The sequence below is a fragment of the Sciurus carolinensis genome, chromosome 13 (genome assembly GCF_902686445.1).
Source record: "Sciurus carolinensis chromosome 13, mSciCar1.2, whole genome shotgun sequence".
Classification (NCBI taxonomy): Eukaryota; Metazoa; Chordata; class Mammalia; order Rodentia; family Sciuridae; genus Sciurus; species Sciurus carolinensis.
The window spans coordinates 58,191,826-58,213,822 of record NC_062225.1 but is presented as its reverse complement, the minus strand read 5'-3'; the positions used below and the strand labels follow the sequence as shown (position 1 = coordinate 58,213,822).

Here is a 21,997-nt window from a genome sequence, read left to right as displayed (position 1 = left end):
TTCAGCTATGTTAACTTCAGTGGAGTTGTGCTAGCATTGCTCTAATTGGGTTAATTAGCTAGAAAAATTTGTAGATGCTTAAAAGGATGCATTTTGGATTTAAGCTATGTTGAGAATATGTGATAGGTATGAAACTATATGTCAATTCTCAGGCTTTGAAATGTTGGTAAAGAATAGTTACATAGGATTAAAATTCAAATGTAATTACAGATCTACTCATATCTAAACATCTTATTTCTTCAGGGTATATTTTAAGTAGTTCTTTGGAATAAATAACGTGTTAAATGTATACATCTGTATGATTAATTGCTTAAGGTAACTTTTAAAGGAAATAATACAAACTTAGTAGACTGCAATAATGTATTTTTTTCTTTTTTTAACATACAGGGAAGTCGAGATAACATGAGTATTGTATTAGTTTGCTTTTCAAATGCCCCCAAGGTCTCAGACGAAGCAGTGAGAAAAGATTCAGAGTTGGATAAGCACTTGGAATCACGGGTTGAAGGTAAGAAAGACTTTTTTTTCCCTTTAATTTAGAAGAAAAGGAAAAGTATTCTTTCTTATCAGATAATTCTCCTAAAATTTCCTTAGAGAACAGAGTTATTTCAAGACAAGCCAAAAAAATTGCCTTAAGATTTACGATCTTGGATCTGTCTATGTAAATTTGAGAAGGGATTAATCTATTCTAGTTTTATAAATATAGACCCTAAACAATAAGTTTAAAGCTTTTTTGGTCTGTAATTTCTTTAAATGATCTTGCTGATACGTCTCAATGAGTCCTGCTTTTTTGGTGATGGAAAGATGAGAAACATGCAAACCATATCAGAAGCACTCATTCCTTTTGATAATATAATTATTAAGAGAAACCATTTATGAATATTGTTAATATACATTTCCTGATAATATATAATATATTTGGGTGACAGTTTGCTGACTATAGTTCTTCAGAAGACAGGAATGTTGAGTGTCCTGTTTCTTTATTCATAAAGAAACCAAGCCGGTTTTATTTTGGGACAGCCTCTCCATTTGGTCAGCTACTTGTTATGTGATCCAACCTGCTTAACCTCTCAAAATTCCCATTTCTCCATTTCTTCTTCTTCTTCTTCTTTTAGGTGTTTAGGGATTGAACCCAGGGCTTTGCACATGCTAGGCAAGTGCTCTACCACTGAACCACATCCCCCAGCCCAAGATTCTTGTTTCTTTTTGTTTGTTTGTTTGTTTGTTTGTTTGGGTTTTTTTTTTTTTTTTTTTTTTTTTTTTTTTTTGCGGTACTGGGGATCGAACTCAGGGCCTTGTGCTTGCAAGGCAAGCACTCTACCAGCTGAGCTATCTCCCCAGACCTTTTTGGGGTTTTTTAATTGAAAATTTGTTATTTATTTGACAGATAACCTGATTAATATAAAGAAGTGCCAGTAACTTGTATATACACTAATTCAAAACATTTTCACTATGCACAAAGAAGAACAGTTGCTGATGTTTTCACCAAAAACACTTTTATCATTGAAAGACTGCCTCACACTTCATATGTTTAGGTTTATTTTATTAATTTATTGTTATGTGATGCGCAGCCCCAGAAACCTAAAGCTGCCAATCAGAGTTTCTAACTTGCATGAGATGACCAAGTTAAACCCTTATGAGTAAAAAAATAACTTTTAGATTTTGACCAAGGGGATCTCATGGCCTCTGGCTGGTCATCACAGGTCACAGGTCACAGGTCCATAAGCCAAATTCCGCTCTCCTAGCACACAAACAAAATAAGTAATATGTATATACAAAGTAAGTACAAAGTATCATATAAAAATAAATGTTCTTATATATTCAAGGAGAGTAATGCCTCTTTCCCATGAGCATACAATGTAGCAAGGGGCACAGAAACAGATACCATTCACTAACCCACAAGACAGTGGAAAGAATAAAAGTCCTGTGCCCTGGAGTGGAGGCTTCATGGACCAGGTGGCATCCAGGCCAGACTAGGAACATGAGTAGATATTGAGGCACATGGGGAGGGATCTTCAGGACTGGAAGGACAAAACACATCAAAACATACCATAGGCCTACTGACTGTTCAGAAGACAGTGTAGTGTTTGTACTGGCTGAAGGAATGTAATCTAAGAGATGCATAAAACAGAACAGAAAACCACCTCCGACAAGAGGGCAAAATACCTTCCCCACAGAGGAGCCACGTGCCCTCTATGGAGGTGAAGTAGCTGAGGATCTCTCTGCAGGTCACCCTCCACCCCAAGACCCTAGTCCCTTGGAATCAAATCCATGAGCAAGAATCTCCCTTCATGTAAACTGCCTTCTCTCTAAAAAGCAAAACAAAAACACAAGCAAACAAAACTCAAAAGAAAAAAAATCAGACCAAGCTTTGACCCCTCATACTTGTGTCCCAGCTAATCATGCTAAGGGAGACAGGATCTGCTTTGTTACTCACACAGGTTCATTACTGCAAGGCATCTAGCACAGCGTGTGCTAATACAGCTCCCCTTAAAACTAACACCACACAAAACATAAACTTACCCACATAAAAGGCAGGAGCATCAACTTAAGGATCTACTATTACTGCACTAACCTAGCATATTTTAAACCCTTTTCAGACCCATTTACAAAATATCTGCACTCTACTTCTCTGGAAGCATTACAAACTTTGCATTAAATTCCTCTTCTTGAGGTAGTTCAGAGTCTTGTGGCAGCAAATTTGCATATTTTTCTCCACTGCCTTGGATGGGTAGTTATAGTAAAAGTCCCAAAAGTAAAATCCTCCTCCCCACCCCATTCTCAGAGTACTGTAATTTTCTCCCTCAGATCATAACAGACTAACAACTGGGAAAAAAAAAAAAATATATATATATATAAAGTCATACAAAAATCTTTAAAATAAGCAAAAAAAAAAAAAAAAAAAAAAACAAGAAAGAATTTGTGTTATCAAACTAATAGTCTAAACTTTGCTACAAACAAAACCTCACTTCAGTTACCAAGCTCTAGGCATTTTATAAAGTACTCAAGTAATTAACAGCTCATAAAAATGGGAAATTTTTAGGTGAAAACAAAATTAATACCAAAATTAACCAACTCATTCTCTGGCAAATAGTTCTTCTACAACACCATGCCCACACAGAGAGAGGTTTGGCACAACTGTCTGTAGGAGACTGTCTTGTAGGTCAGTCCCCTCTCAGGTCTGCTTCAGAGGTGCAGGGATATTGGCAGACGCCTGCTCCAGGTAGGCCAAGGAGTCCTGAGGGACCTCTGCTGACTTTGTGCTGCACATTGATCTCCTCCAGCAGCTGCTGCCAATGCCTCAGCTTTGGTCAAGTACTTCTGCACCATAGCATCTTATGGCTGCAGTTCATTCCTTAGTTCTAAGACGTCCTCTTTGATAACTTGCTCTGGTTTCTGGACAGACAACTGCAATCTTTTTTGTAGAAAAAAAAAATTCTGTCTTGAAATATCCAGAAACTTCTGATACACTGATCAACACCAGTTCCAATTTCTTCCTGATTGGTGCCATTGACATGATCCTGACTCACAAGAGAAGCAAAGCAAGGCTCGAATGATGACTCCAACTGGTCCACCAAGGTGCTTGCTAGAAGATCTCTGCACGCCAGGCACTGTCTGAAGAAGCAAGGCCCGGCCAGGGAGTCTGGTGGGGGTGGCAGGGACTTTGGTGGCTTTCCAGAGAACATAGCGCACAGCGGGGCCACCAAGTCTGGGATGGCTGGCCGTGCTGTGGCCCACTGCGCAAGTGCAGAAAGGACAGAATTCTTGTTTATTGTAAACCACCAGAAAAGAAACACCAACTTCAGAGTTCATTTTAATAAACTGTTTAAGAAACGAGTTTATTCATGACAATCGTTAAAGATAGCAAGACAGACTTTATTCAGTGGGTCCATAGTGATAGATTCAGGGACCACTGCACTGGTAGATAGATTGAACTCAACTTAGACTCCATCTAGGGCAAGTGGAAATTTATAACCAAGGAGCAAGGTGGTGGCTGGTGGGTGGAAAATTACTAGGAAGAAACATCAAGGTCAAGGGTTTGTGGCTAAACTGACTTGATAGGATTATTGCTGAAAGTGAGCCAAACAAGCTGTAATAATAGTGATAAGGTAAGGTGGGAGGTAGGGTAGGGAGTGTGGGGGAATTTCCCTAAACTCTTCTTAGTATCATTCTTGCTCACACTGTATTCCTTAAGTACAAAGACAAATTTCACAAAGGTTGTTCTAGTCAGAACTCAAGAACCTGGTCAAAGAAGAGACCTTTGTTAAAATAAATGAGCTATCTAGGCACCCAGAATAATACCTAACATAAGTCCTCAGCAAACTATAATTTTTCAAAGCTATGATCAGTTCTGTTCAACATGGATTGTTAACTTTTAATATTATTTATTTATTGTGTGCTTTGTAACTTTTCAAACTGTGTCTTACATGGCAGAAATGGAAAATACATAGTACCATAATCCCTGGGTTCATATCAAGTATGATTATAATTGTGATGGATATAAAAAGATAAAGACATCAGTTGAGAAAAAAACTTTTAAAATCCTTGACAAGGCAGCTGCTACAAATCAGTTCAAGTTGGTGTTTAAGAGTAACTTAATTTTTATAAGGCATCATTCTTTAAGAGCATTGTGTTTCTATTGGAATTTTAAACCATGTAATCTGACATTAAATTTTGGAGCTAAAAGCATTGATACATTGGGTAGGGCTATATACTTGTTTTTGTTTTTGTGGCGCTCTAGATAGAACCCAGGACCTTGCACATCCTAGGTGCTTTACCCCTGAGTTCTATCCCCAACCCTATGTTTATGTTTTAGTGGGGGTGGGTTGCGGGAGAATTGTAGAGTTAAAATAAATGAGGAATAATAGTATTTAATATCAGTTGATAACTTTAGGTATTATTGACTGCTTTCTACATATACTTACTCATTCAATGTTGAGTACATGAATCACCAAGGCTATAGTGAAAAATAAAACAGGTATTGTGGAATTTTTATTATAGTACAGACCAATTTAAAAATTTTTTTCAGTTGTAGATGGACACAATACCTTAGTTTAATTTATTTTATATGGCGCTGAGGATTGAACCCAATGCCTCACACATGCTAGGCAAATGCTCTATCACTGAGCTACAACCCAAGCCCCACAGATCAATATTTTAGCAACCAAAAAGGAAAAACTGAATAAGCAGAGAGTAACAAGAAATGTTGGCTAGGAAACTGTGTGAAGATTAACTTTTAGCAAAGACCAGGATGTGGAGAGAGCAGATATCTGAATAGCACTCCCAGCAAAGAGAGCAGCAAAGACTGAGGAAGGAATGTGCTGTGCCAGTGGGAACATGGGAGATTAAGACAGTGGTTAGGAAGCACATCGTATAGGGTTCTGAAAACCAAAATGAGGACTTTGGACTTTATCCAGATTGTGATGGAAAGCCAGGAAAGGTGACAAATACCTGTAATCTCAGGAGGATTGTGATTTTGGGCCAGCCTCAGCAATTTAGCAAGACCTGTCTCAAAAAGTAAAAAGGATGGCAATGTAGCTCAATGGTAAAGCACCCCTGGGTATTCAATCCCCAGTGTCAAAAAGGGGGGAGTGGGACTTGTATCAGAAATTTATTGGAAATTTTTGAGCATAAGATTGACTCGAGGGTTGGGGTAGAGCACTTGCCTAGCCCATGTGAGGCCCTGGGTTCACTCCTCAGACTGTGTAAAAAATAAATAAATAAATAATATAAAGGTATTAAAAAATTTTAAGAAATGACTTGGGCTGACTGGTTTTCAAAGAATCTTTCTTACTAGCTGTGTGGAGAGGGTACAGTAGAGAAAGCCAGGATACCAATTAGAAACTGTGCACTTATGCAGGTGGCTGATGGTGGTGAGTTGGACTGGAATGGCACTCGTGGAAGGTACATTGGTTGGTAATGTGCTAGACTGTAGTATTTTTAATTGGGAAATACTGTCTCCAGTTGACATATGACAATGCCTGTAGGTGTTTTTAGTGTCACAATTGAAGGAATGCCATTGGCATCTAGTAAATAGAGACCAGAGATGCTGTTGTGCATAGGCCAGTCCCCACAACAAAAAAATTGGTCCTAAATGTCAGTAGTGCAAGGATGAGACATCCTGTGCTATAGCAGTACAAGTCTCAGGTAGAAATATTATATAGTCTTTTCATGAAGCTAACAGCTTAAGGTACACAGAACATCAGTATATATGGATGTTTAGAGCAGTATACCTACTTTCGGTATCCGTCAGAGGAGGATTGGACACAGTCATGTATGAAGTTGAAGCTGAAGAATGACTAGGATTTAACCATACAAAGGGATTGACTGGATTGGCATAAAAAAATGTTCCAAGAGTATGTACACATGAAGATCTAGAAGCAGAGAAAGTTGGACAGAGTTGAGAGGGAGGAAATGGTGAACACTAAACTCAAAGCCCAGGATCTTTGTGAGGATTGGTAAAAGGTTTGGATTTTGCCTCTGAGGGCTGTTTAAGACACTGCTTTTTTCCCTCTCTCTTAAAAATAAATTGCCATTGTTTGATTTTTGAGAAGTTTATGTCTTTCCACTGTCCAGATAATCATCATTTAAAAAATTTTTTTCCATAAATTGTAATAGAAATTGAAAATGTAAATTTTTGTTTTAAGCATTAGCATGATTTATTTTCCTTCTGTTTATTTACTTTATGTATCTTTGTATGTGTGTACTGGGCTTGAACCCGGTGACATTCTACCTCTAAGCTACATCCCCAACCCTTTTTATTTCTAATTTTGAGGCAGGGTCTCACTAAGGTGCTGGGATTAAAGGCATGTGCAACTGTATCTGCCTTCCTTCTTTATTTTAAATAAATTGTAGAACATTACCTATTTAGGTAACAAAAAGCCACAAAAATTATTTTTAATTTTCCTTATGATCCTCCTCCTCCAGATGTTACTTTCATTTTCCTGTAATTATGGCATTAATAACATATTTTTACTTAAAATTAGGTCATAAGTGTTTATTCCATTCAGCTGTCACTTTGTTCATTTTTAGTAATTGTAAACCATTTCACTTGGTGGTTGTACCAAAGTTTTGTTTTCTTTCTTTCTTTCTTTCTTTTTTTTTTTTTAATAAGTTTTCTTAAGTGCCTCTTATTACTGGAACTTCAGTGCTCTTTGCTTTTATGAATAATACTGGAATGGACCTGAGTATGCAAATAACCATACTACTTTTCCTTCTTAGTTGTAGTACTTGTTTTTTTTTTTTTATTTTATAAAAGTACCTCTTGTTTCACTTCTTTGTGAATACTGGATTATCTAGCAACATTTAGGAATTTTTTTTTTTTTTTTTGTAAACCTACAGAAATTATGGAAAAGTCTGGTGAGGAAGGAATGCCTGATCTTGCCCATGTCATGCGCATTTTGTCTGCAGAAAATATCCCAAATTTACCTCCTGGAGGAGGTCTTGCTGGCAAGTAAGTACAACGAAAAGTTAATTTTAGTAATTTCATTTAGTAATTATATAATTTTAGATAAGAAAAACAAATCAGAAGCACATCAGTTATCTAAGGAAATGAGTTGATGTTTCTTAAATTAGAGAACTTTAAAACTTCATCTAAAAAAGATTTTTAAAAATAAATTGTCATACTCTGAGGATGAAGATCTTTCTTATTAAACGGGAACAAATGGATTGTGCAAGATCAAGTTCTCAGTGAAATGTAGAAACTGTGTTCTTGGCAAGTGTCTAGTGATAGTTTTTTAGTGTGGTCAAAATGAAGTATTTGAAATACAACCTTAAATTATGTGTAATTTAATAAAACTAAAGCTTTTTTTTTTTTTTAAGGCGCAATATTATTGAAGCTGTTTATAGTAGACTGAATCCACATAGAGAAAGTGATGGGGTAAGTTTTATTTTATTTCCTAAGAATTTGAAATAGTATCACAATATATTCATATAATGAATTCTATAATAGATTATTATTTTTTCATTTTAAGGAACAATTAAAGGTTTAGAAAATGTATTAAAATGGAAAAAGATAAAATTATTTTTCGAAGATAGCTTTGTCATTTTCTGGGCGTCAGATGGTCTTTTTGTTTGAGCTATCCCTATTTCCTCCCTGTATGTCTGCATTTTCTTCTCCCCTATACCTTAATTTTGAGGCAAGAATGTGCTTTTCAGTATCTCAATTTCTCCTGCAGGCTGCTACCAGCACAAGAAATTAAGAGTTATTATTTTAACAACCAGTTCTTTCAGTGCCCTGTGTACCAGTTGTTCCAACCTGAAGATAATTTCTTTCTAATACTGACATATTATGGCTATGTGAACATTGAACTAAGACGACTGTCTCTGTTGTATTCTGCTGTGTGTCGTCAGAGCAGAATTCTTTGTCCCTTTACCTTTTGATGCCAAAACTAGAGGCACTGATGAGCTATCAGCTGCTCCTCTACATAGTTTGTCTTGTTTTAGTGCTCGTGCCAGAAGACCAAACAGTGTCCTTTTTTTAGTCACACTCAATTTCAGAGTTAGTAATTCAAATATGAGCATATTTTCTACTCTTTTTTTCTAGTTTGGGGACATCTAACAATATATGACTTAATTTTTAATATATATGCTGCAAAATTTTAAGGGAGCCAAACTTTTAGTAAATGAAACTCCTTGAGAAAAATAGAGTAACCCTCCAGATCTCCCTCCAGCACCTCTTGGCAGGTCTTAAGAGAGAGAGTTGCTATTAGAAAGACATTATTCACCTCAGTTGCATTGTTTTCCAGGATTTTTTATTGTATAGCAATAAATATAATTTCTTTTTCTAAACAATAAAAGTATCCTGGTAAAAGGAAAATTTTACAGTTAGTACAATTAATGACAAAATTTACTTACATCTTAGTTCTAGAGCAGTGATTCTGATTCTTTTGTGACTGGTACTATAAATTGTGTCCAAAGCTATGAACATTAATTTAAAAATAAAGATATGTCATGTGATATATTCAGAGGAACCTCAAACAAATGAATATAGGATCTTGACACAATTAAAAAGGTGGTGGTACTCTTGAGAGGTGAGGAGAAGAGAATCTTAATTCTTGGGCTAGATTATAGATTCCTTGTGGCACCCACCACCTTTGTTAGTGGAAGTAAACCTTAAGAAGGTAGCTGTTGGATTCACCTGTTAGCCATAGCTATACTCCCATTTCCTCAGAGTTTCAGAATGTGACCCTTGTATGTAACCTTAAAAAAATATATTATTATACCTTGCTGAATTTCTTGGTCCCTCAGAATGTTTAAGACAAGGTTCATTGTTGCACACTTGTAATCCCAGGGACTTGGTAGGTTGAGGCAGCGGGATTGAAACTTTGAAGCCAGCCTTGGCAATTTAGCAAGACCAGTAGCAACTTAGCAAGACCCTATCTCAAAATGAAAAGGGCTGGGGATGTAGCTCAGTGGTAAAGTGCTGCTGGGTACCATCCTCAGCATCATTTTTTTAAATAACTACATTTCTTCTTAACATATACCAAGGATGATTTTTTTCTTTTCTCCCTCACCACCCCCTTCCCCCTTTTTTAAGGTCCTGGAGATTGTACCTAGGAATGTTTTTAAGGTCCAGAAGATTGTACCACAAAGCTACATTCTTAACGCTTTTTATATTGAGATAGGGTTTCACTTAATCGCCCAGAATGGCCTTAAAATAGTGATCCTCCTTTCGCAGCCTCCCGAGTAGCTGGGATTATAGACGTGTCATCATACCTGACTGACTTCAAAATTTTTTAAAAAGAAAATAACTATATATGGTAGCTCCCTAATGGTGAACATTATGCACCAAAACCATGAAACAGGTCTATGCCTAAGATATAAAACTTGCAAAAAAAAATAAAATAAGAAAATAAAAACTTGACTTAAATAAGATTATTATATGGCTATATACATTTAGGATTACATACTTAATTACCTTTATATATAAGCTTCCCATTAATATCACAGATTAACCATTGGCAGTCTACATTGTAGTGAATTGACGGAGGAGACTGTGAAACATAAGACATTGATTGTTCCATCCATATGTTCATGATGTTTACAGTGTATTTAGAAACACAAGTTTCATAAATATTTCATGTAGTTTAGTAAAGAATGAAAGAATGACAAAGAACGTGACTGGCTCTAGCTGTCACTCAGTGGTAGTAGTGTACTTGTCCAGCATGTGTGAAGCCCTGGGTTCAATCCCCAGTACTAAAGAGGGGGAAAGTGTGTGTGTGTTTGTGTGTGTGTATGTGTGTGTGTGTGTTTGTGTGTTTGTGTGTGAATTGTACAGGGACTGCTATGAAAGTTCACCTAAGGTGAGAAAGTCAGATTCTTAGAGCAAAGATGAGATTTGAAGAGCGATTTGAGTGGTAGAAATGAGATGAAGATGGTATTTCAAGTGAGGGAGAAAGGCAAGAACAAAGTGTATCTTTAAAATAAAGGTCACCTTTTTGGCTAGAGTAAAGAATTGCTCTGGTGAAAAAAATAAAAGAATTTTAGGTTGTATAGCGATTGACAGAGAAACTGGCTTTTTGAAATTTATGTTAGAGTAAAGAATCACACCATATGTTTGGAGCTTAGAAATGAAAGACTCAAAGGAATATCCATGACATATTTATGTGTTGGAAACATTTGCAGTATTAGTTTAGAGATGTTGGAGGTCATGTAGTTTTGAAGTAATTGCAGAGATCAAATAATTAGTATAAGTCCATTATTGCTATATAGATATGGATAATAGAAACTTTCCCACTTACTGTAAAAACTGACTTGGAGCCCAGAATCCTATTCGGAAAACATTTCCAGAATAATCACTACCCTTTGAGAATAATCACTACCTTAGAAAAATATTGAACGAGTAGCAAAAATTTACTAAAAATATTAAAGAAGTAGAAAGAATGAAGAAAATACAGACATTTAATTAAATCCCAACTCTTAACTTGATCCTTTTTAGTAACCAGTTAGGCCCCATTGTTCTCCATAAATGCTTCTTGACTTCTGTCTCCCTGGGTGTGGAAAATTTTGCCAGGAGGCACAGTGGCAGGAGCTTGTGTTTAACCTGCAAATGTGAGGTAGAAATACTGAAGAGGAGAAAGTTGGAAGGTGTTATAAAAATTAAACTTTTATAAAATAAGAAAAATTTTTGTTTAGGTATTTAAAAATGCTAGTCACCTAAATCAGATTGTTTTAGATTCTTAAAACATCTGCTTTATGTCAGAATTGTTCTCGCTGTGTTTATAAGTAGTACCATTAGAAATAAGGGTTCATTCATTTTTCTTATGTTAAAAACAAAATGTCTTAGATAATAAATGTATTTCAAAAAAGCTGGGTTCAGGGCTGGGGAGATAGCTCAGTTGGTAGAGTGCTTGCCTTGCAATGCCTTGCAAGCACATTGCCCTGCGTTCGATCCCCAGCACTGCAAAAAAAAAAAAAAAAAGCTGGGTTTAGTGTAAGCCAGAAATCAAATAATTTTAAATATGTTCAGAAAGTTAGGGAAGATTTAGGGGAATTTTTTATTTACTAGCCTTGTTTTTTAGTTCAACTCTTTAGAATATGTTGTCTTGTTAACACAAGCAATATTGATACGCTCCTGACTTTTAAAATAAAACTCTGTGGGAAAGTCTAGTAGAAATTCTTAACCCACGAGTTCATTACCCACCAACACCAATTTTTGAAAATATGTTTATGGTTAGCAGTACTGACCAAATTATATTGTAATATTGTATGCATGCTTGAGCATGTAACAACAACATCCCTTCATTATATACAGCTTCAGTGCAACAATTGAAAATGTGAAAGAAGAGAAAAAAGAAAATGTGTATGTGCATACACATTCCTTATTGATGAATTCATCTGTGGTTTTCATCAGTTTCTCAAAGGAGTCTGTGACTCCCCCACTCTACCCCCTGCCCCCAAATTGCCAGAATGTGACCCCTCCATCCACCATAAAATTTGTGAAAAAAACTGTTCTTGTATTAGACAGGACTCTGAGAAGACTACCCTTTCCTTTTTCCAAAATGCTGGTTGTTTTTTTAACTAGAATATAAATTTTGTGATATCTGGCACTTTGTCTCAATTATTTATACTTATAATACCAGCACCTACAACAATTCTGGCATATGATGAGAGATCAATAAATACTTCATTTCTGGTAGTTGGCTTAATATTAAAAAAAATAATAATTCAAAGTTGCTAATTCGTATAGAAGTCTGTATTTTTTTAGAGCTTTATATTTTCCATGCAAAAATGTTTCCTCAAAGAAGGCTCACTGTTATACTATTGACAGAGTAGCTGTGTAAGTTGATGATTTTCCAAGAGTAAAGGGTAGTAAACTTGTATTTACCCAACTCTTATTTATGCCAGGGTGTATGTATTGTATGTAATCTCCTTGGCACCCTTTTACATGAGACTGAGATTTAGAGACAAGTGAAGCTGACTCTAAAACCTATTCTTAACATATTCCACACTGCCTCTTTTTTAGGTGCAGAGGAACACAATACCTTTATTTTGTTTATTTACTGTTATGTGGTGCTGAGGATCGAACCCAGTGCCTTAAACATGCCAGGGAAGCGCCCAACTACTGAGTTACAACCCCAGCCCTCTATACTGCCTCCTGACATTACTGTACCCCACTTCTCTTCCATCCAAGAAAAATAATTTTCTATTCTTATGTAGCTCTTGTGTTCCATTGTTTTAAGACACTTCTTTTTAATGAGAATATTTTATATGTTGTTGAAACTTAAGCATTTAAGCCAGTTCCTTATCAGTTATTTATTCAAGTACACATTTTTATTTATGCTAATCCAAAAACTTTTTTAAGGCATTTAGATTTTTCAGAAAGGGAGGATAAACAGAACAGATTGAACTTTCTTTAATCCCAAAGGATCTCCATATTCTGTTCTCACATAATTAAATTTTATATGGAATCTTTTCTGTTTTTCTCCAAATGAGTTATGAAAGAGACATAGCTACTTTTACATAGTTAAGAATTTTTACTTATAAAAAGTTTTTTGGCTTATAAGCAGGGCATTGGACTTTACAAAAACATATTTTTACTAGAGCTCTTATTCTTTTAATTGATCATTAGAAGAATTTTACTATGGCAACTTTAAAAAAATATGCATTGCTGCAAATAAATATTAGCTAAATTTTAATTTTTACTTGGGTTCAGATCTCCCTTTTCCCATTTCCTTTCTGCTTGATTTATCCATATTGTTATGCTTTATTTGATAAGGCCATATTTTGATAATTAGATTGGTTCTTAAACTGTGTTAGCCCAGCTGATACTAGACTCTTAAAAGCTAGAGGAAAAGGACTAAATTTTCATCTAACTTGTTTAACAAACAACAATTTGAAACATCCCATCTAATACATATTTTCAAAAAATACCATAATTTCCTATTATTTTATTAATCTTTACTGTATCAAGAAACTACAGCATATGATCCATACTAGGGGGTGGGTAAGGAAGAACGAAGGAACTTTGTGCAGAGGAGAGTGAAGGGAGGCGTTGGGTGGTTGGAATGGGAAGGACAGTAGAATGAGACAGGCATTATTACCCTATATACCTGTATGAAAAAAATTTTAGAAAACAATATTTATCACTGTCAAAAAAAGATAATGAATAAATTTTTCAATATCACACACAAAATAAAGAAGCTGCAGGATAGATTTCAATATGAAATAAACCAGTATAGTTCTATAATAATTTTTATGAGTATTTCTTTAATAAGTATCTAGTTATATGGGGTTCTTCTATGTAAGAATATACCCACCATTTTGTCTGCAATGGAACATTCAGGTGGATATTGATTTAATTAAACTGGCACACAAATCTGAGCTCTGCCACTTAGTAACATTAACTATTGAATCTCTTTGAACCTTTTCCTCACTTAAAAAATGACAGTTGCAGTGCTTAATTTATAGATAACTGTGAGGATTAATATAAAGTTTATAGCACAAACATTAACTTTCCTTCCATAGGTAATAGGAGGATATAGAAAGAAATAAGAAATTATCTTTAGTCCCAAAGAATTTACAATCTAGTTAGGGAGACTTGTGAATAGTTAGTTGTAAGGTAGAGTTCATTGCTATAATGTATAAAATATAGCTTTATAAGTTAAGGTAAAGAAAAGTGCAGGAACCTAGGTAATAACTTCCTCTTCTGATATTAGTGAAAACCCATGAGAGTATTATGTAATAGTTTTTTACTTTTTTTTTTTTTCCTGGCATTACTGGAGATTGAACTCGGTGGCACTCTACCACTGAGCTATATCCCCAATCCTTTGTATTTTTAAATTTTGAGTGAGGGTGTTTTAGTCAGCTTTTTAACTGCTGTGACTAAAAGACCAACCAAAATTGATCTAAAATTAGACTAAAATTGGTCTAAAAGTTTATTTGGGATCTCACAGTTTCAGAGGTCTCAGTCCATGGACAGTTGGTTCCATTCCTTGGGTTGGAGGTGAGAGAGATCATCATGGTTAAAGAGTGTGGCACAAGGAAAGGGCTCACATGATGATCAGAGGGCAGAGAGAAAGGAGAGAGAAAGACTCCACTCAGCAGATACAAACTATGTACCCCAAAGGCATGCCCCCCTGTGCCCCCACCTCCTCCAGCCGCACCCTACTCGCCTTCAGTTATGACTCTGTTAATCCCATCGGGGAATTAATTTACTAATTGGGTTAAGGCTCTTATAACCCAATCATTCCTCCTCTGGACTGTCTTTCATTGGCCCACACATGAGCTTCTGGGGCACACCTCACAACCAAACCATAACAAAGGGTCTCTGTAAGTTTCAAGGTTGACCTTATACTTGGAATCCTCCTACCTCGGCCTTATGAGTAGGTGGGATTATAGGCATGTACTACCATGCCTGGTATGTAATAGCATTTTGAAAAATCAAATGTAATGACTGGGAAAGATGTTTCTGCTACCCATCATCTCTTATGTAACTTGTCATAAGGTAAAATGACCTTTAAATATGGTCATTACTAAAGTTCTTTTTAATTCAGTGACAATACCAACTCTGTGAATTTTCTTCTATGATTGCTTGACTAGTTTGGTGGGGTGGTTTTGGCAGTACTGGGGATTGAACCCAGGGCCTCACATGTTAGGCAAGAGCTACATTTCCAGTCCAAGTTTTAAAAAAGCAACTTCTTTTCTTCTTCCCTAACTACCACTAATATAGCAATTCACAGGATCAGAGATGATTGTTTCATCATAAAGGTGTCACTTGGAGAATGAGACAGGTGCCCTCCAAAATGGTCTCAAATATAACAACCTTTGATCCGGCCTTATCAATAATTACAACTCCAAGTAGATTTAGTCCATATCTGATTCTCAACCATGACTGTATATCATTATTACTCTTATCAGGCTTTAAAAACAACCCATGTCTGCTGAACCTATATAGAAAATCTATATTGTTTTTTAAAAACTCACACTTTGATTCTAATGTGAAACCAACTTGACACTCATTTCTACATGTAAATTAACTGCTCATTTGAAGCACATTTTGTTTTGAAGTTCAACAGTTTTTCAAAAAGCTAAAAGGAGCTCTTTATTTGTTTGCTTTGGTTGGTGATTTTCTTCTTTTTGTTTTTTTGTTATTGTTTGCCAAGTGGAGGGTGACTTGGGCCCTCTATTTTAGTCTTTGTGATATACTATGAAGTAGAACTTTTCTTTTTGGAAGACCTGATTAAGACTAACTTGGTTTCTGGTTAGAATGTACCTTTTTTTCGTTTGTTTTAACCAGGGATTGAATCCAGGGACACTTTACAGTGAGCTATATCCCAGTCCATTTTATTTTTTGTTTTGAGACAGGGTCTCCCAAAGTTGTTGAGAATGGCCTTGAACTTAAGATCCTCCTACCTCAGCTTCATGAGTCGCTGGGATTATAGGCATGCACCACTATGCCCAGTTTAGAGTGCACTTTTTTCATTGTTTTATCTTAACCCTTCCTGAATACATTCAAATAAGAAACTTTATTTAGTGAAACATATTGTTTTACTATGGGGGAAAGGTAAGGAAAAGAAAAATAAGAAGAAAAGCTTCAATCAATAAACACATTTTATTGTGTTCACTGCACATAATAAATTTTGCAAAAGTAAGTTAATTTGACAGGTAATATACTCATAGAAAATTGGAAAATTCAAAGAAAATAAAGCATTTTTAACTCCACTAGCCATAGTCATTATCATTATATTGGTATATTTTCTTTCTTTCCAGGCATTTTACATATCCTAAAATGAACAAATACATCTACACACTTAAAACACACAGGCTATAAACAGAATCATCTTTTGCTTTTTGCCATAAGGCACTTAAAAAAAATTAAATGCTCTCATCTTTCTAATAAGCTATAATTTATTATGTTTCTATTACTACTCTTTTTGCAAAATCATAGAATAATAATGGTTAAGGGTTTGTGTTAGATGTTAATTTTTTTTTCTCAACATTTTATGATGAAAACTTCTAAATATATTAAAAAATGGAAATGATAGTGAACACCTATCTGGTCTTCTACCAAAATTCAACAGTTGCTCATATTTTGCCATAGTTGCTTTATCTCTTTTCATATGGTACAGGTATGTAGATTTTTTTTTTTAATCTTTTTTCAGCTGAACCCTCTGAAGGCATATTCTAGACAGCATAATATATACCTGTAAACATTTCAGAATGCAACTTTTAAGAATAAGGGCATTTTTTCTACATAGCCATAATCACACCCAGGAAAGTTAATAAATTGTACGAGACAGGTAATAGTGAGTCCCACTTTTTCCCCAATTGGCCCTAGAATGACTACTTTGAAACATGGTCTCGGCAGGTTAGGTCATCAGAAAAGCACATTAAACAAGATTTTGATCCAACTCCCTTCTCTCCCACCTGCTCTTTTTGTCCTTACACTGACTTTAAAGAATGTGAGCCAGTTTTGTATAGAATGGCCTACTTTTTGGATTGTTATGATTGTTTTCTGATGGTGTCCTTTAACCTGATCTTCTGTTTCCTGATTTCTTGTAAAGGAAGAATTTCTTTATTAGATCCATATTAAACATTTTGGGCAAGAATGTGGGATATGATTCTGTATTTCATAATGCCTTACATCAGGAAGCATATAATTGTAAAGTTGTCTTGATTTTGGTTTATCAACTTAATTATGATCAGCTTGAATGAATAGTTTGTTCTGCTAATAAAATTAAACAGCTGCTATCGTAGAAATCTGTAGACTTTCCAAATTTTAATAGAATATAAAAGGACTGAGTAATTTATAGCCATATCTTATAATATTTAAAATAATCTATGTGCTTTTATCTAGAGATGTTTTTATTCAAATACTGCATTTAAAGGAAAAATAAAAATTTTCTCCAAGAAAGCTTTAAAATTCTCCAAAATTCCAGCTTAAATTTATGATTTTGCAGTTTGTATCTTCTCTCGTACCTGTCATTTAGCAGAAATGAAGAAACTAACATACCCTGCTTTCCTCTTCTTTTCCTCGCTTTATAGACTAATTTACTTTTGTATGAAATCATATAGCCAATGATTTTTTTTTTCAAATAAGTCACTTTTAGGAAATGTTTGTTGCTGTTGAATTCTAAAAGCTGAGTAAATTTCAGATTAAACTTCAAACAGTAGTTGAAATAAGACAAGGTAGTTAATGGTCATTTGCTAAAAATAACTTGAGGCATTTCAAGTTTTTACTAATTTTCCCAGGTAAGAATTGATATGTATTTAATTGTTTTCATGCTTAGAATATATTGCTCATGGTAGAAAAATTAGTATTTGTATAATATGTTATGAAATACATGTGATATCCTAGTTTGTCTACTGACACTGGGGTCTTAAATCTTAAAAAAAGGCCTCCGATGAAGCAGAGGAAAGTGGATCACAGGGAAAATTGGTGGAAGCTCTCAGGCAAATGAGAATTAATCATAGGGGAAACTACCGACAACTTCTGGAGGAGATGCTGACTAGTTACAGGCTAGCTAAAGTAGAGGGAGAAGAAAACCCTGCTGAACCAGCTGCTGCAGCTACTTCTTCGAACAGTGATGCTGGAAACCCAGTGACAATGCAGGAAAGCCATACTGAATCAGAAAGTGGTCTTGCTGAATTAGACAGCTGTAATGAAGATGCAGGGGCAAAGATGAGTGGTGGAAAAATATGACTTTTTTGGTAATATTTTTGTGATCTTTGATTTGGTGATTTTTTTCTTAGGAAGTATAATGTGTGCATTTATATAACCATTTTGTTATTTGAATCTTGGAAAACTAGTTTTATTATACTTCAAATAGCCTTGTTTTTTAAAAAGGCCTTGCATACATCTTTATGAGATAGTTTAAAATTGACTTTTATAGTATTTTGAATTTAATGAAATTATATGTCATTTCACCTTGTATGTAGGCTACCGATTATTAAAGCCAGTAGTAAAATTCATACTCGAAAGGATTAGAAATGACTGATAAGAGAGATTACTGTATGTTGTAGAAAAACTTGTTAATGTAGAATTATACTGCTTATTTTACATATTAGTACACTCACAGTTAGCTTTGTAATAAATTTGTGTTTTCTTTAATAATTTTAGTTCTTCAAAGAATGGCTGATACTGGCCTGTAATTTTTCTTTCAAGGTTGATTTGTGTGTTGTTTGATTTGTTTATATTTAACATCTCTGTAGTTTTATTTTTAGAAGTTGTGAGATACTGGATGTGTGGTTATTTTTTCTTTCTCTGTATTCTTTATGAAACATAAGTTTTGAAAAACCTATGTATTATTCAAACAGCTTTGGTTTGTATATTCTGTATAGCCTAACTACACACATCAAAATGTATGTCAACCAAGTGTTTAGAATAAAATTATAAGTGTTAAAGCCCAAATAAAGCATGTGATGTGGAATAATCTATGCATGTTGTACTTATTTTTTTAAAATTTTTTCAATAACCATGTTTGGGATATTGGAAAACTATTGATTAGAAATTCATTTGTATTTATATTAAATTTAATACACTTTTGGCTTAGTTTTTTCATATCAAAAAGGAAACATTTTTAATATGAAATATGTCTTAGTCAAAATAAATCAATTTCTTTTTCCCTTTTGGGGCATAAAATATTCAACTATAACCACATGGACACATGTAGACATGTGAGAACACATTAGGAACATTGTCAGTTTTGTTACAAGTATGCATCAGGTATTAATAAATGCAAGAATTGCAGGCTATTTTAAAAATAAATGTGTTTTGTTTTTGTTAAAAGAGGCTTTAAATTATAGATGGCTTTTAGTCACATGGGGAAATTTTTTAAACAGTTACTTTTTGTCTGTATAACATTAACTTTTCTTCTTGTTTATATTTTATATCATCATGTCTTTAAAGTAATTAAAGGTACTATAATTTGAAGTTTTGGAATCTTCAGATGTTGTAGCTGATGTTTTGATCTATTTTTCCAATACCAGAATATTTTAAGTGTTTTGAGAAAGAGGAAAGCATTTGGTGGAGAGGGGAGGAAAAAATCCAACAGTTGTCTATCTATACTAGATAGATACATGTGTATGTACACATTATACAATACACACATCTCTCTGTATAAGTACGTTTTCAGACAAAGAAAGGAAGGTAATTTGTTCATCTAATTTTGTTTTCTTTTGAAATTCAACCCAACCTGGAAGTTGATATAGGTAAATAATAATATTCTTCCTTTTCTCTTCCTGTAGGGTGCTGGAGATCTAGAAGACTCATGGTAGCCTTATAAACCTTCTAAAATGCTTTTGATTCTGAAAATTGGGGGAAAAAAAAACTTTTAATCACAATTTTCTTCAATACAAGGGAAAAATATTCTTGTGGATTCCCAACGTTTTGTGATATGAGCAGAAAATCATTAGCATTTCCCATCATTTGTTCTTATTTGTGTTTTCTGATATTTGCCACTCGTAGCATTGCCTGTACTACAGTATTTTTTGCCAACCTCATGCATACTGGTCACATCTGTATTGAACTTTTGGCCCTAGAAACCAGTGGAATTATTTTACTACAAGCAAACAAATGTGCCTGGGGTGCATGAGAATATAGTTAGCTGTACTCTGAAGATACATTATGTTTTATTTTAAACAAAACACACAACATACAAGCATGTAAGAGTAAAGAATTGTATGAGATGTTCCTTTTTTAGTTCACCAAGTTGGAAAGCCTCTTTGGAGTTCTGTGGCTTGGAATTTTATTTGAGCAATTTACTATAGGATATGTATTTATTATTAATTGTTATTTAATTTTTTCCAATTTTACCTGTATTACCAAACTGGATTCTTCAATAATGTCCAAATTCTAATGTTGCCTTGCTTCAAGATAAAGTATATTCGGCAATAATATTATAAAACCCTTACAAATTTTATGCATGTATCTACTACATACTTCAACTCTTTACTAGAAAATCTTTTGAAACCAAATGGATTAATTTATGGCTATTTATAATTTGCTTTGACATCTCACTGCTGCAAATTCTTTTAAATGATGATATTTGCCTTTATAATGTAAATTGTGATTTTTGTTTTACATGTGGGTTTCTATAGTTTTAATTTTTTCAGCTTTTAAGATACAAGTTTTGTGTAATTTGGTATAATTTTTAACTGTATATGTTATTTTAAAAGCTCAGAATATCACATTGAAATTACTATAAATACATTTAAAATTATCTATTTTAGATCTAAGGAAATATTACAGAGATATTTTCATGGGTTCAGTAACCTTTCATTTTATAACATTGGGCACGGTACAGAGTGGCTATCACAAGGTACTTGAAGATTAGTTTAATTCTATTTTTACAATAACTTTGAATTCTTTTGAGTTTTGCATGTATTAAATCCAATTAATGCTGAACATGAAGAGTAAAAGTATTTATCTAAAAGAAGTTACTGGGGTAGCAGAAGTAATGAATGTATCCATTTGTACATGATTTACATGTTGTGGATGCTTTGTAAACATTTTTCTATATGTTTAAATTGTGTTTCAGCAGGTTGTAATTGCCCTTGTGTGTAGTTAAAATGAGTCATCATCTGGTCCTGTGTGAAATGGAATTCATGGTATTTTCTGTAACATTTTCCTGAAGCTGTTTTTGGAGAGCCACATGCATTTGAATACAGACAGCTTTCCTGATCACTTGATTTATTGTGCACCTGATTTTTGGTCTAAAAGGAATTACTGCCACAATATATTTTATTTATTCTTTAGATCTTAGCCTTGTAAGTTAAAGTGCTTTACATGATGGTGTTAAAAGCTCTTTGTCCCTTTACTGGGTTTGGGGTTTGTTAAAAGATAGGGAATGAAGAATGCAAAATGGTTTATTGTTCAAACTGTCTACTCTGATCCAACCCTGTACTGATAGTACCTTTCCAGTATGATATTGTGACGTTTCATACAATGCAGTGAACATAACCAACTTGTTACCTAAATAAAGAATTGATTTTAAAAAATGTGTGATATATTACTATTTGGTGTGGTTTTCAAAAATAAAAGGGCAGTTTTTAATGTTATTTAGTTAGCATATTGTGAAAATTTCCAAACAAAACCATGTAGATGAACTCTAACTCTGAAAGGGAATTAATCAGACCATATAGGACAACATTCTTCCTTCACTCTAAAAACATTTTTATAGTACTTGGTGGGGAGGCTGTCTTTTTCAGGGAGGTCTATGGCCCTTTACATACAAGTAATGTGTGACTTAGCAAAAGAAAAATCCTTGTCTAGTATTCACTAAACTAAATCCCCTTGTCTGTCTCTTATCAAACGTTTGACTCAGGACCCATTTATACTCATAAAAATTGGATATCCCCAAGAAATTTTGCTTTCGGGATTATATCTGTTGATATTTACTACATTAGAAATTGAAACATTTTACATACTATAATAATAACACTACATATTAACATAAATAACATTGTTTTATGAAAAATATTCTTCCAAATCTAAAAAATGTAGTGTAAAATGTGGCACCAGTTTTCATTTTTTAAACCCTTTATGATGGACTGGATT

General features: G+C 34.2%; 1 protein-coding gene across 2 annotated transcripts in view; it reads left to right on the top strand.

The window, feature by feature from the left end:
* The window catches only part of Ppm1b (protein phosphatase, Mg2+/Mn2+ dependent 1B), a 75,151-nt gene extending 53,692 nt beyond the window's left edge, over positions 1-21,459 (top strand). Inside the window, exons 3-6 of one of the 2 annotated variants that reach the window (XM_047522323.1) lie at positions 388-505; positions 7,339-7,450; positions 7,819-7,876; positions 19,687-21,459. In XM_047522323.1, coding sequence (XP_047378279.1) covers positions 388-505; positions 7,339-7,450; positions 7,819-7,876; positions 19,687-19,716 — 318 coding nt within the window. In that variant the 3' untranslated portion in view covers positions 19,717-21,459. Of the gene's footprint in view, positions 1-387; positions 506-7,338; positions 7,451-7,818; positions 7,877-17,836; positions 19,648-19,686 lie in introns of those variants that run through there. The other variant, XM_047522322.1, reaches the window with a different exon arrangement.
* Positions 21,460-21,997: the final 538 nt, after the last annotated feature.